The 15,677-nt window shown below is 35.4% G+C and overlaps 1 protein-coding gene across 1 annotated transcript in view; it reads right to left on the bottom strand.

The window, feature by feature from the left end:
* LOC117343442 (diuretic hormone receptor-like) overlaps positions 1 to 15,677 on the bottom strand; it is a 143,074-nt gene that overhangs the window by 33,387 nt on the left and 94,010 nt on the right. The window contains exon 5 of the mRNA XM_033905790.1: positions 12,530 to 12,643. Within this exon, the coding sequence (XP_033761681.1) occupies positions 12,530 to 12,643 (114 nt within the window). The remainder of the gene's footprint in view (positions 1 to 12,529; positions 12,644 to 15,677) is intronic.

Raw genomic sequence — 15,677 nt, 5'->3', positions numbered from 1 at the left:
GATGAGATCATTTTGTGTACTTGTAAATAATCTGTTTGATGTAAAAAGAATATAAAAGCAAAATCATCTAAATAAGCTGGGGAAGAAAAAAACCCGATACTTCGTCTCCATATTGAACCAACGATTGACTTTGCATAGTAGTAAATTGGCATTATAGATGAGTGGGAATTATATTTTAAACTGTAAAGAGCCCTCTTAAACCTTCTCAAACCGTTGTGATTATTTTTGTTCTTAGAATTATATTATCTTTTTTTTAAGATTCCACATCTCCGAAATGAGTAACTCTGACTGATTGAAAACAGAAATCTGTTGTTATAGAGGATTTCCTGTTAAATTGAAGGTAAACAGATATATATTGCATCCCGACCTATTGTTCTCTGCCCACATATTTGGCGCGTAACGTTCGGTTTTTTAGTGATAATTAAGACGCGGTACCTATTATGTGCACTTGTTCGTGTTAATTAAATAAATCCAAATAGTTAATAGTTATAATTTACTGAAATGCGGCACTATTTCACCTTTCTGGTCAAGATTTTTACCATTTCTTAGAGCATATTATGCGTTTCCTCGATTCCCTCCAAATGTAGTAGATATTGAAGCCCTTGGCATCACTGGCCACTCCTAGAACAATAAAACCGTTGTTTGATGCATATTAATTAAATTTTGTCTCTACTGTATCTAGTTCTAAATTTACATGAAAAGATGCTTACATTTTGTTTTTGCACAATCCATTGTAACATCTATATATAACTTACAGGCATTTGAGGGAACACAATTATCTTATATTATCTCCAACGGCGAACCGATCAAGACTTGAAACTTGACATTTTTGGAAATATCAAACCCTGCTGCGCTCTCGCTCATTAACGAAAAAAATGTCATGAACATCCAAAATGGCCTTATCTGGCAACAATGACAAGTCTCGTTCAAAGAAGCATTTAACCCGGCGTGTAGACGATAACCATTTCTTTAACAGAGCGTCATGATACCGGCGGCCATATATAGGCAGTCTTCCAGGAATGTCGTCAGCAGAAATCGATTGTCACTTGACTCAGACTTATAAAACCCGAGTTAAGTTAATCCCGAAAGACGTTTAAAACTGTTTTATTTTTCTGGAGAACATGGTTAAAACATTTTGATGATTAAGGGTTTTCTCCGTATAAAATTACAAGAACAAATGCTTGTGAAAAGTAATGGTTGTAATTTCCAAAATTGAAAATATGAAAATAAAATAGAATAAGAATAAAGAATAAAAAGATACATAGCGCAACGTAAGCAAGATCATCACTCTCAGCATAAATGTTGCACTGAATATCAAGATAACCATAGTAATTATTAATAAGTTCTTATATACCAATATAACCGCTCTACAGTAATATTACCGTTTCAAAGCGGTTCCAAAACTATTATCCGTGGTAGTAGGGCCTTTAGCAACCAGCTAATGTCTGAAACATGTGATTTACAAACTTATGGAATCTCTTTATCGGTTAAAAAAAACGGGTTTGACACGCAATCAAAAATGACAGACAAAAAAGAAAACAGAGTTGATTTAGTGAAAATGTAATATTCTAACACAGATGATTAAAAGTAAATGGCTGTTGATATGACGGGAGCCATTACACGACACTGGAAATGTTGAATGAATTATCAGTTTAGCATCATATAATAGAAACGTAAAAATCAAAGAAGGTTTGTATTTGCAGGTATGTTCTTGTTGTCTTGTTTGTTTTTAACCTTAATTCACAACTACTTCACCTGGACTGTTTCAAAAAGAGCCAAATCGTTTTTGTGACAGATGTCAACTGCTGACGAGTTAAAACACGATGTGAAGGTGAATGAAATACCGTTATGTGGTTTTTTTGAAAATCTCGTTTGAAAATATCCTATGTCATTTTGCGATAAAGTCAGACATGTTCGATGCTCGCTGATATGCCTTGCGGTCTCGTCACCACACTGTTTCTTATTTTGAACAATAAGAACACAAATATAATTCTATGTATGAAGCTGATATGATCGATGGTGGCAGACTATTTGTGATATGTACATGTAAATCATCTTTATGAGCCTAGTATTAGCGTCAAATATTTTTGTGTTTTCTTAAAACTGACTATATTTGCGTATTTTGTTTTACCAATCAGCGTTGTTATTCGTCTTAGTTTACAACAGCTGGCAGTGAATTCTCTAAGGAAATCAGTCATTTGATCCCTTACCTTGAAATTGTTAATATGGTAACTGCGTTTAGACTACATCTCAACGTATGTGATTAAATGAATCTTCAGTATACACAGCAGAATGTTTATTATGATTAAAATACTTGATCAGCCACAATGTAATCTACTGGAAGAAGAATTATAAGTGAAAATAAGTATCAAATAAAGTAAGGCAACCAATGATGGTAAAGATACACATAACCATTTGTCGAGAATTCGAATTCAATTTTATAACGCAAAATATGATAATATCAATACACAATGGCATTTAAATATCTTAACTTAAATATCTTAACTTAAATATCTTAACTTAAATATCTTTACTGAAGCGAGCAAACAAGAAAGGGCGAGGACAACATTAAGACATCTTTGTCTTGTATCATGAAACATGCCCATCAGATTTGCACGCGAAACGGTGTCTCTTTTTCATTTACTTTTTGAAGAACATTGATCCATCTATCCACCAAATCGGCTTTTAATCCTGCAATATTGATTCAGGATTCCGATTATTTCTTTTTGGAACTTGTTAAATTTTGTCCTTCCGATTTTGGCTTATCCCAATCATTTTATAGAAAAAATGGAACCAGAAAACCTAAATGCATGCTACTAGATGCCTCATTATGCTATGATGACTATTAAGCATAAATTCATAACGGATAATAGCTCATGTGACTGTCTCGGACGTCGAAACTCATTTAGCGACCCTTTATTTTGGTGTTTTACCTTGAAGTACTAAGTCCGGGAGTCTTCTAATGCTTGTTGGCTACTGTTATCCTCGTATATCCCCCGAATGGTTTATTTTATATTTTTTATTTTTTATTATTTTTTTTACATATATTAGACTCATTCGTCGCCTTTAAGGCAACAGCATGTCATGCAGTAAACATCAATGACGTGTCCCAGAATAAAGAACAAACAGCGGTATGATGCAGTTTTATTTGTATTTGCTCTACCATATCTGATTTTCAGTTTGTAGTGAAGAGTTCCAATAGCGTATGTGTCGTTTACACAATTCTGTACATAAATGAAACCATGTGACTTGTATTTTAATATCGTTTTGTTCAATCGTTCAATGTTACGTTGTTGTTCACCAGTTTAAGTGCTCAATCTGGCACGATACCATGAATGTTATTCTACTCTTGTTGGCAAGAGATTCTTTTTATTCAATTTTGTAAAATCGTTTGATGACATTTGATGAACACTGTCCGTTCCATGTTCAACTTCTGGTGTATAGGGTGAAGGGACTGAGAGTTGTTGTATTGATCCCTGTACCATTTCCTATATACAAAAACAGTCAAGTGAAGTGCTTTCATGTTTCATTAGGTTAAATGATTCCTTGAAGGTCATAATGTTATTAATTGTCTCCACGCCTGTGAATTCTGTTTGTAGGATCCTTAACGTTGATATGTGTCGGCATATTCTGCATGACCTTTTCTTAATCACCTGTAAAATGCAGCCAAAATAACCTTTCTATACTCCAGACTTGCACTCTAGGGGGACGTAAGAACAAAACAAATGATTGACTGTGACAATCCCACAGAAATCAATCCTTTCAGGCGGTAGCAAATATAAGCCTATCAATACATCGTTGTAGGCCGGCTCTATTACATTAACGGAAATGCGAGGGCAATGACATTCCTTGCCAGGTATAGTATTATATCATATTCTACCATGTTTGCTATACAACGCCAGTTTTGATTGGTTTAAAACCATGTATTATTTTCCAATAACCCACTCTCGTGCCAATAATACATGGTCGGGAGTCACGGCTGTCACAATTTTATATATCTAATATTCACCAGTTTTACAAAAGGTTACTATAGCGTGGGCTAATGGGTTATTCTTTCAATAAATTTTTATCACGACGCGAGTTCGAATCCTACGGAGGACCCCCGCCCCCCCCCCCCTTTTTTTTTTTATCCTTTTTTTATTTTCAAAATCAATGCCATATAATAGATGCTCTTGATCGTAGTGCTGTATTGCCTGTATATTTCATCAACAAATAATGCAATACTCAAGAAATAAATTACAAGGTTTTCTCGGGGTTTCTTTGCTGTTTTTCTATTAGAAAGAGGTCGATCTCAGAACTAAACAGTACATGGTAGAATAGAAATAATCAACTTTGACTCGTGTATTCTTGCAGGATATACAACTCGGACTCGGATATTTGGCAATTTTAATTAATAACTCAGGCCTGCGGCCTTCGTTATTAATTCAATTGCAAAATATCCTCGTCCTCGTTGTATATCTTGCACTAATACATGAATCATCGTTAATTATTTCTTAATTAAAATGTAGTGAAGGTGAGTTGATCGTGACTTTGAGGGTCATTTCGTACCATCGACAGCGTAAATATGGTTTACTTGTAATTGTTCCGAAAAGGTAACAAAATAAGTATTTGTTTTCGATGTTTCTCTTCAATGTCTGGAAAGTAATATTCAGCAGTAAAGCACATAACATTAGAAACACAATGTTGATACTCTAATATATCTTTGGGAGACAGTCGAAGATTGCTCTAATTGAAGCATAGCAACTAGAAGTTAATAACAGTACGGCTAACATCGTGTGGTTAACGTTTTGATTGTATTCACTCGTGATACGCGCTTAGTTTAGTTTAAACATATTTTATTGACATAAAATGACAAAGGGATTGGTCGGTAAGTTTTGCCAATATACGCGCTTGTGAAAAATATCAAAATATTAGCCCAAATCGTGAAATATATTTACTGAAGACACTGTTAGATATCCTCTATTTATCATATTATTTACGTTTTGTAAGTGTTAGAAAACGATAAAACTTTTTATTTTAACATAACATATTACACATTACATAGGTACACTTTATATGTATGAATTTACATATAAATTGTCAATTAAAAAGAGATTACACTTAATTATAATATATTGATACGTGATACATAATACTAATACATAACTATAGAGATAATCAATGTATCGACGCAATTGTAAATACATTCAATAAATGGGTCTATATATAATATAATATAATATAATATAATGTAATATAATATACAGACCGCGGACCGCATATTAAAAGAGGTACGTATATTTGATTACAGTTTGATATCTCTCAATTAATATGGTAAATAACTTGTAAAATGGTAATTGGTAAATGTTTAATTTATCTTCATTTATTTGGTGACACTATCGTGAGGAAGGTTTCCCTGTTCGTGTCCATACCATAATGTAGTTTATTCTTGCGTGTCTAGATATATCGTTACTTGGGAAGTAGAAGTGAAATAGCTGGCTTTTAAATTCACGTATTTCAGATAAATTAAATTTAAATCGAAAGGCATTTCCGACTACGTAGACAGATTTACGTGAGATGTGTTTTAGCCTCTCCAAGGGGAAAGGCAGTACACGTTTTCAGCGCCATCTCACTCCAACTGTAACAACTCCCAGAGGATGTTTTTTGACACGGGATTGAGTACTGATGTATTTACTGAATCATTGTAGGCGAAGACAGGGATTAAAGCAGCAAATAGGTTTTATACGTTTGGAAAAAGGAAATAAATCGCATAGAACCTTAACGTAACCTCTTATACATTTCAACAAATTTAAACTTGTTGTGAACTTATAGCTTTCACTTAAGTTGATTATTGCTTTGGCGTCCTATCGTAAGTTACCACAGGTACTGCAAGAAACGGGGAGCGAATGACTGATAATTTATATCGAATTTGTTGAATTGATTGGATAATTAATAGAAAGAGCATGAGCATTGTATGTTCTTATCATGTAAACTAGGTTTATTCTTACAAAATTTTCATCAAAATAACAACGGTGATAGGAAGATGTTTGTGAAAAACTATACGCTGATTAATGACATAGCATTTCCGGGCAAATTCAATACATAACGTACCAAACAGGGCCATTGTAATTTTGTACTAAGAATGCAATGTATTTACTTATCTGTCCAATTGATTACTGCAACTTCCTACGCATGATGCACAACTATTTCCTGATGACGTCATGTGAATCATTTATGACCAGATACACGCGAAAACAAACACAAGTTACAGGTAAAAATAACAGCAGTGAAAACAATAACAATATCACCAAGGGATATGGGAAATTCGAGCCTTGAGGAATGGCAAATGCAATATCCGACAACAGGAGATTGTTAGAGAATATATCCATCACATGCACATTATTTCTGATTTGCGGAGTAAGAAGTTTCATATTGTATCACAAAGCAGAGCGTCACTATCATTTATCTGAATTCTTGTCCGAAATATAATTCTTTAAGAATATTGAAAATATCTTCCCTATTAAAACGCTGTTGAGACTCACATTTCTCAGATTCAACGAGAGGTTTAATGACATACCTCAAATGTCTCACAGGCGACTTGTGGTTACTCTGATAAACCTGGTATCGAGTTGTTTGTCCGTCTAATCGAATGCCCCCTTGTGACATCAAATACTTTTATGTACACAGGTGGCTTGCAATTGTAAGAAAGCTTCAAAATCACAATAGATTGTAGAGGAAAAAACCTCCATTGCTTTAATCAAGATACTTCATTTCACTGACTTTGTATTCGAGAAATTAAAAATTAAGCAATAACATATTTTCTTGGTAACTTGATTTTTGAATCTACAGAACATTTATATCTATCCAACTTGCAAAAGCAGACTCCAAAAAAAATATTTTTGATTTTGTACATAGTAGTTGTTGTTTATTCGGTTTAGTTAGTCTATATGATATTACTGTTTTGTTTGTCTGTCAAATGTTGCATTTGTGTGGAGTATTAACCGGGTTTTGGGCTGGTTAAGCATGTGTTACATTCATAACGCTTTTCGGTATTTGGAACTGAAGTATCACGCAGTGTATCAAATTAGTATCTTATCGTTTTTGTCTGTAATTTCTGAATGCATTATTTGAATATAAGTTTCCATGATTCTGAATTCTAGTAATACCACAAAACATATCTTGTGAAGAATACACCTATGTACAACCACGCATATCACAGACTAATTCCTACACAAGTCAATAGGAATGATATTTAGTGAAAGATAAAACATAGGGAGCAGTCATCAAATGAATATACTTTTTTCGGAATCTTACAATTATTAATAGATAGACAATACATAGGTTTTAATAAATTATGCTATCCCTAGTGTTTCTAAATCTTATAATTGTCCAAATAAGTCAACTGAATGTATTATTGCACCAGGATTTATGAAACGCAGTTAACGACACTACTACGATAAACTGGTACATAAAGCATTATTCCTACTGGGTGTGGGGGCGCTTTTTAAATACGGGGAGCTCCTGTCGTCTGGTGCATTTAAAACCTCTTTCATGCGTTAGAGGGCGTTAAGTCATCTACTGACAAGTTGTGAGGTTATTTACTTACCCTCAGACAATATAAACGCCAAGATCAAAATAGATATACCAGGAAACATACGAGCAATCTACCTTGAGTGGAATAGATGCGCAAATGACGGTATGAACTAGAGATGTGGAAAACGGCTACAATTAAGCAAAAGTAAAAACTTGAAATAAGAAGGTTCATCAGGTACAAAAACAGTAGGAACTAGAGACTGGCTCACAAGGTACAAACAACAGTAGGAACTAGAGACTGGCTCACAAGGTACAAACAACAGTACGAACTAGAGACTGACACACAAGGTACAAACAACAGTAGGAACTACAGACTGGCTCACAAGGTACAAACAACAGTAGGAACTAGAGACTGACACACAAGGTACAAACAACAGTAGGAACTAGAGACTGGCTCACAAGGTACATTATGATACCTCTAAATGACGTATGTATATATATTTAATAAATATATGTTAATTTTAAATTGTATTAATTCTCTAATATCAAATTGAAAAGGGAAGTGTTACAATAGAAATCAAGGCGGAGTCCAGAGATCCGCGTTAGCCTGAGTGCTATATATACAGTTAATATACATGTACATGGAATTATATTTCCCTCTGATATTCTGTAGATCAAATGGTATGTTTATAAATAACAATTTTGTTTACAAGGAAACAGGATTTAGTTAAAATGAAATGCATGTAACAGGACCAGTCTAGTTTGATAGTCCATTTAAGTGCCCCCGCAAACTTGCCAGCTCTCTACTCTAACTAAATGTTACGTCTTGCTTGAAGCTACTAGACGATTACGATTTAGAATTAAAGCTTTACACTTCTTACGATCTACTGTCTGAACACCGAGTAAACAACATCTCTATAGCTCCATTCAATATCATGGAAGTTTACTGTAGTGTGAATGATGTTTGAATCCTCGTTACCATTTGAAAGGAACATTATACCCTTTCTGAATAAATAAAAATACTTCGGTTAAACTTCAATCATTGACTGACATAAAAATATGACTGTAGAAATGAGAACATTTAGAACAGTGACATTGTACACGACTTCTACTCATCCATCCGCACGTTGCCAAAGGAAGATGATTTCTCCCACACTTCTTATTTTAGAAAACAAAGTCTGTACTAGACTCTTTATACACAGATCATCTGTTAATGTCGTCTATCTTAGTGCTGGGCGTGTACCAAGCTGTGATGTGTATACATTTGGTTGTTTGAAAAGATTTCGTCGAGTTATAGGTCTCTCCACAGTACGCTAAATAGATATGATTATCTACAATACAGTTACAGTGTTATGGTCTCCTCACTGGGAAACATGTTCTATGTTCATTTGATATGCCTGGCTCTCATTCTGAGGAAATGACATAATCTGGATTTAATCTAGATTGACATGGCGGGTGTTATAGATAAAGCCGAAGACGCTTAACATTCTCGAACACCTGGTATTATACTCTACTATTTAATTTATCCTTATTTATTTTCTTAATCGTTTATCCTTATTTAGTTCTTTATCGTTTATCATTATTATTTATTTTCTTTATTTTTTATCATTATTTATTTTCTTGATCGTTTATCATAATTTATTTTCTGGGTCGTTTATCATTATTTTGTCGATTTCGAGTAATGTAATTGATATAAAAAGCAACTTATATTTGCGAATACTCTAACAATGATGACTTCATTCAGTGTTCATAACCTTATTGAAGTTGGTTTGTATGGAACGTAGAAAAAGAGCACAAGGCATTAACTCCTTTTGAAACAAACAGAGAGTTAGAAACAGTATATTCTAAATGACATAAACTGCACCATACTGTTGTTTTGTCCTAGGACTCGCCAGTGATGTATTTAAGGGACACGATACTGCTGTTTTGTCCTAAGACTCGCCAGTGATGTTAGGAACACCATACTGCTGTTTTGTCCTAGGACTCGCCAGTGATGTTAGGGACACCATACTGTTGTTTTGTCCTAGGACTCGCCAGTGATGCTACGGGACTAACATGGTTATAGGAGGCGACAAAACTTGAAACAGACGAAAAGAAATATCAAAATATGGACGGGAGGTGCAAACGATCCATAACTGTGTCACTATTCAATGAATTAAAACGTGCGCATTTAACTTTGTCAGGTTACGTAATTGATCACACCTGCTAAAGCAGGATTAAATTCTTGGCGACATATTAAATTGCAGAAAGTCAAAGACATTTTAACCTATATTGTAGTTTGAGACACGCGAACACATTATTTCGTAACTCATAGCTAATGTTAATTTGGAAATCGCTGGTACGGAACATGGTAGCAATATGTAAAATCGTTCATTTGGAACTTACTGGACTTTTGAAATTAAAAAAAAATCTGAACGGAAACCAAAATTATCAAAATATAAAATAGACTTTCATTGATTGTTTTTTGGCAGATTGTTCGTAGTTGAAATTTCATTATCCAATATTTCAACAAAAAATACTCCCATCAAAATAAGGTTTGGGATTAAGATTCCAATAACATACTACCAGAGCGACAGAACGGCAGTATCATGTTTAACGCCCACGTAATTGGTTTGAATCATCAGTCTCATAATACCAAATATGTACTTAATCTGGTCCACGCACGTGCATAAGAACGTGTTAGATATTATGGAAGTTTGACAATAACAATACATAGTATATACTTATAGTTTTTAGATTTCGCGGTGTTATCATTTTATGATTTTTTTTTCAGTGGGCCAAGTTAAATTTCGAAAACACTTACTTATACAGATTCCGGAAGTAAACGCTTCTATAATGTATGTATATAAAACCATTCGCCAGATATTTATTTCCACGCTGTATTCGAAGACAGCGAATATGGCGAAATTAAATCCCAACAAATATTACCAGCTCCACAGTACTCCGATAGAGAAACAATATAGGTAACATGTCAATCAATCATGTCTAACATAAATATTTTATTTTGGGGTTTTAAGCTATTAATATAATTATCGAGGTTCAGCTTTCAACTAAATTTATTGTGTTTTATTTATTTCATGTTTACTTCTCAACAGGAAAATAGTTGTTGTTTTTTTGTTTTTAGGGAATGTTTGGCTTTCATTGTTTAGGCCGGTGATGCCGAATTTAGGACTGCATATCGACTCTATACCTCAACAATAGCTAATATTTCTATGAAATTCAAGTTAAAAGAGAATATCTTTCAATTTAAAGGAGGTCATTACCTCCCTTTAACCAATTACTGTTTATGATCAATACTACGATGTGGATCTACATGTCTATATATCTGGAGAAGATTAATATCGGCTTAGTCTGTTCTCTGATATTCTTGTATGTTTCTGTACAGTAAAATGTTGCTGAAATAGAAATTTATAGTTGATTTGCATGCTATGGTAAGAATTAATTTGAAAACCAGTAACACTGTAAGGAGATCGATATGCTGAACAGCATTTACTATTGGTATGGAGGAGTGCTTGGGTTACTCCGGCACAAGTCCCCATGTTAAATTCTTTTATAAAATAACTTGTTTGGGTTTCAGGCTTCATTGCTTCGTTGTCGAATAACACAATGACAAAAAATCATAATAATGTAAACATTATTCGCTCGTTTTACTTGTTTTATCTTCAGCCTTAGTTGGTGTATTATTTTCGATCTTATTGTATATCATATCGAGCTAGTCTTTTTTACTGTTCATTGTTTTTTTGTTTTGTTTTTTACTTTAAAGTGTTCCCAAAACGAAACCTTTACATGTCTGTTTTGAAAAAAAAGTCAACCTAAAACGCATGTGTAAAAGGTCAACACATCAGGATAAAATCGAAAATTAACTCCGACATGGAACGACAAAGGCAAAACCTCCGAGAGACTAAGAAAACAACATTATTATTTGGTTTAACTCTGATGGTAACCAATAAAAGACACAAGTTCTCCAGACCAACCGTAAGTGACGCGAAATCGGAAACGTGTACCATGATAATGAGGAGGAGGAGGAGGAGAGGAGGAGGAACCACCATCACTAACGACAAAAGCTTGACAGATGTACAATGACCTTATTTCCGGCGATTATGACTGATTAAAAGTTGTTTTCCCCTGTGGGTATGTATTATTGCGGGCCTATTTCGTTTGATTCGTTTGAAGATGCTTGCTAGCGTGACACATACTTCGAGAATATGTAAATGATCAAATAGAGTAATTATCAGGACAATAGTCAGACATACATCAATAGGCGGTAGTGACGGGATTAAAAAGCCCATTAACGATAGGAGTTGTAAGGGTTATTACTTACACAATGGTATTTAAGAAGCATTTAAGAATCAAAAGAAATGACGGAGACTAAAGTTAAACAAAATGTATTGGCGTGATTAGTAAGGCAATATGTACCAACTGTTTGTCCTGGTGGACAGAGAGGGAGACGGGGTCACGATTGCTTAGTTGGTTAGAGCGACGGCCACGTGACATGCGGTAAGGGGGTCGCGATAGCTCAGTCGGTTAGAGCGCCAGGCCACGTGACATCCGGTAAGGGGGTCACTATAGCTCAGTCGGTTAGAGCGCCAGGCCACGTGACATCCGGTAAGGGGGTCACGATAGCTCAGTCGGTTAGAGCGCCAGGCCACGTGACATCCGGTAAGGGGGTCACGATAGCTCAGTCGGTTAGAGTGACGGCCATGTACCATCAGGGAAGAGGGCCGGATAGCTCAGTTGGTTAGAGCGCCAGACACGTAACCTCAGGTGAATCGCCGAGGCTCGTGGTTCTACGCTCCCTACCCGTGTTAGGTTGTGTTTCTCAGGAAGCTGGAAAACGGGCTGGTCCGTGCTATCATAGTTTCATCCTTGGGCAAGACACTTTACCCTAATTGGTCCTGATGACATGCGACTGGCCTTGCCGTTCACGGCACGATAAACCCAACAAACAAAAAACAAACACGCATTCATATAATATTATATGAATGACTGGAAACACTCGGAAATAATTAGGACTTACCGGGTACAGGATGTCCCTCGTGAACTGTCGGACACTTAACCGAAGCCAAAGAATCGGTTGGGCTTGTCATCCAGCAAAGTATTCCATCGTACTCATGTGGGCAATATGTAACACCTGAAATAGACAAATCAGCTTATTAGGCGCCAAATATGGAAATAATTCGGACAAATTAAAAATGTATGTATATTTGTACTCCTACGGGTCTTAGGGTTTAAATTCATCTCTATTATGTCATACGCCATCTCTCTGAGCCTTTTGTTATCCTTTCCTTGCTATCTCGTACATATCATAAAAATCTTAAATTGACATTCTCGAAAGCAATGTTTTATCCAAAACCGAACCTTGCGCTTTACTGCCTTTATCAATTTTATTAATAAAGATTTATGACTTTATCTCAAATTACAAATTGCTGCACTCATTACTAAAAAACATTTATCCATACAGAGCACTATAAACTAAATATATTGAAATGTCAAATGTGGGAGTATATATCAATCATAAAATGGTAAGTGAATAGAATCCAAACCTCTAATGACATGTCTATAAAATTGTCTATTTAGATTACACACCAGTAATAGCTTTTCTGCTTTATAGGCCTAAGTTATCATTAAACAGAGGTCTATATTTACGACGTTTAAAACATACAATTTAGATATATTATCCTATATCTAATAATAAACAGGATAACTGAAATATCACATCAAATACACAACAGTACGCCTCGCTACTGCATCATCAAGTTCTAGTACATACATATTTTAGTGGTAATATCAACTTAGCGTTTTTGTTGTTTTTTTTTTGTTTTTTTTTTTTTATATTGTTTGTTTTTGTATGTTTTTTGTTTGTTTGCTTTTTCTTTTTTTGTGTGTTTTGTTTGTTTTGTTTGTTTGTTTTTGTTTGTTTTTGTTTTTTGTTTGTTTTTTTGTTTTTGTTTTTAGTTTTTTGTTTCGTTTTTTTTGTTGAAAGACATCCTCTTAAGTGTGAGGGGACACGATAGATCAGTCGGTTAGAGCCCCGTAACCTCAGGTGGAGAGCCGAGGGTCGTGGTTCGACACTCCCTGCCCGTGTCAGTTTGAGTTTCTCGAGAATCTGAGAAAAGATCCGCTCTGTGCTGTCGTGGTTAATTACTCTGTATAGCATGCGACAGACCTCCCGTATGTTGTTCAGTGAGGTAGTCACCAACTACTACAATGAAACCCCGTCTCAAAATGACAAATGATGTTCACGAGTCCATAAACCTAACAAACAAACATCTAACTTATGATTGCGATAATTAAATTTCGGTATATTATTTTATGTAGAGTGTTATAAGAGTGCCATTTCATGGTTGCACTTATATTTCTAAATTCGGTTAAGCGAATGTTTACAGTATAAACGCAGAAAAGTACACGTGACATCACATGTATATCAGATACGTTGCATGTTGATAACACTTAAGTCATGTTGCTGTACGGAACACCTTCTGAACATCGACTGGCTGAGAGCGTCAGGCTCTGAAGGAACCCTCGCCAATTTGTTACATGTGATGGTGTAGACGAGCTATAGAAACTGTCTAACCGAAATATACAGTTTTTCAGTGTTTTGTTTATCAGTACATTGGTCCCTGTCGATTTGATTAACGCCTATGATATCCCAAAACTAAAACAATGGAAAGTGTAAAAGCCGATTTCTTCGTCACACGTAGTATTCAAACTGATTGAAAACATTATCATAGGTAATCCAATGGGTAATCCTGACAGAAATATCCTCAGATGTACCAAATTCGAAACTAAGATACCAAGCGGGACACAACTATCAGTGTAAGTAGACGATTTTGAGAACAAATGGATAGCAATAACCGATGTGAAAGTGTCATAATGGACATCATTAACGCCTTCTTATCTTTACCTTAAAGAAGTTCTCACAAACAAAATAGCCTAATTAAACGGCTAGGAGGTGAATGAAGGTGCTCCAGAAAATATCGCTAGCAAAGTACAGAAACAGACGCCATTGTCACGATACTAGTGAAAAACAACAAGGTATACGGACAAAGTAACAGAACTCAAAATCCATTAAATATGGGCCAAATCTTGGAATAAAAGTATAGAACCCGCATGGAAGCCCCGGAAAAACTTCAAAGAGAACTAGACCAGGCGCTCCGGAAAAATTAGCGTCTGCTGCTTCATCGAAACATCCGTCATACAAATCAAGTTCAAATCCGGTTTGAGTCACATCGGAGTTAGGGTTGTGACAACGGAAGCATTAGGCTTGTTAACAGGTATCAAACACGTCTGATAACACTGCTAATTTACCGTGATGTTCAAAACGTCATTTCACAGATACAAAACAATTCTTGGTTACTGACAAATGCTTCCTATTGAGGTTCATCCTTAATTAAACCAATTTTGCTTCTAAATATTTTTTAAACAATATCTATCATGTGTAACGCCATCTGGTGGTAGGGTCTATAACCCGTGATCGCAACAATAATTCAGCTCATGACAAGGACGCTTGCTGCCCGATGCACACCACGCAAATTTGACCACTGGCCGGAGGTTTGTCACTAATGTGGGGTTAATTGATGAGCGGTCAAATGAACTGTGGAATGTGGTCTTAACACGAAACAGTGGGATATTTGTATTTACAGTGGAAACCAACAGTGTTTGTTATAGAGGGATGGTGATAAATGCATTTGGTCTTTAAGTGTGGCGATTTAAAATTATCATTGCTGGTGATCCTGCAGGGGGGAGAATGTACAGAGAGTAAAAATACTTTATCGTCTAGCTGCCAGTTTCCCAATATTAATGATTATCTACACTAAGATCACTGGTATGGTGCCAAGGCTAAAAGGCAGACAATGACATTTCTAAGACGGAATAGTGAACACACCCACATACAACATCTGTAATTACTAATATAAGGATCAGGCTGTGTAAACAGCGGACATCACAACGTAGCCTATTTCCATGACCGTGTATATGTAGAGAAATGGAGAGAATTATATCGACCTTAAAGAAGTTTTCTACGACAACAAGTTTACAATATAGGTAACATCTATAAACATGCAACATTGAAACACAAATGACGAAGGAAGACAATATTTTAAGACTCGAGCCCTCAACGGGCCTCGAACTCACGACCCACGGCACCTAATCGCCTAGCCAAACCG

This window comes from Pecten maximus, chromosome 15 (assembly GCF_902652985.1).
Source record: "Pecten maximus chromosome 15, xPecMax1.1, whole genome shotgun sequence".
In the NCBI taxonomy this organism is placed as follows: Eukaryota; Metazoa; Mollusca; class Bivalvia; order Pectinida; family Pectinidae; genus Pecten; species Pecten maximus.
The sequence above is the reverse complement of the archived record's forward strand: the minus strand, read 5'-3'. Positions and strand labels throughout refer to the sequence as shown.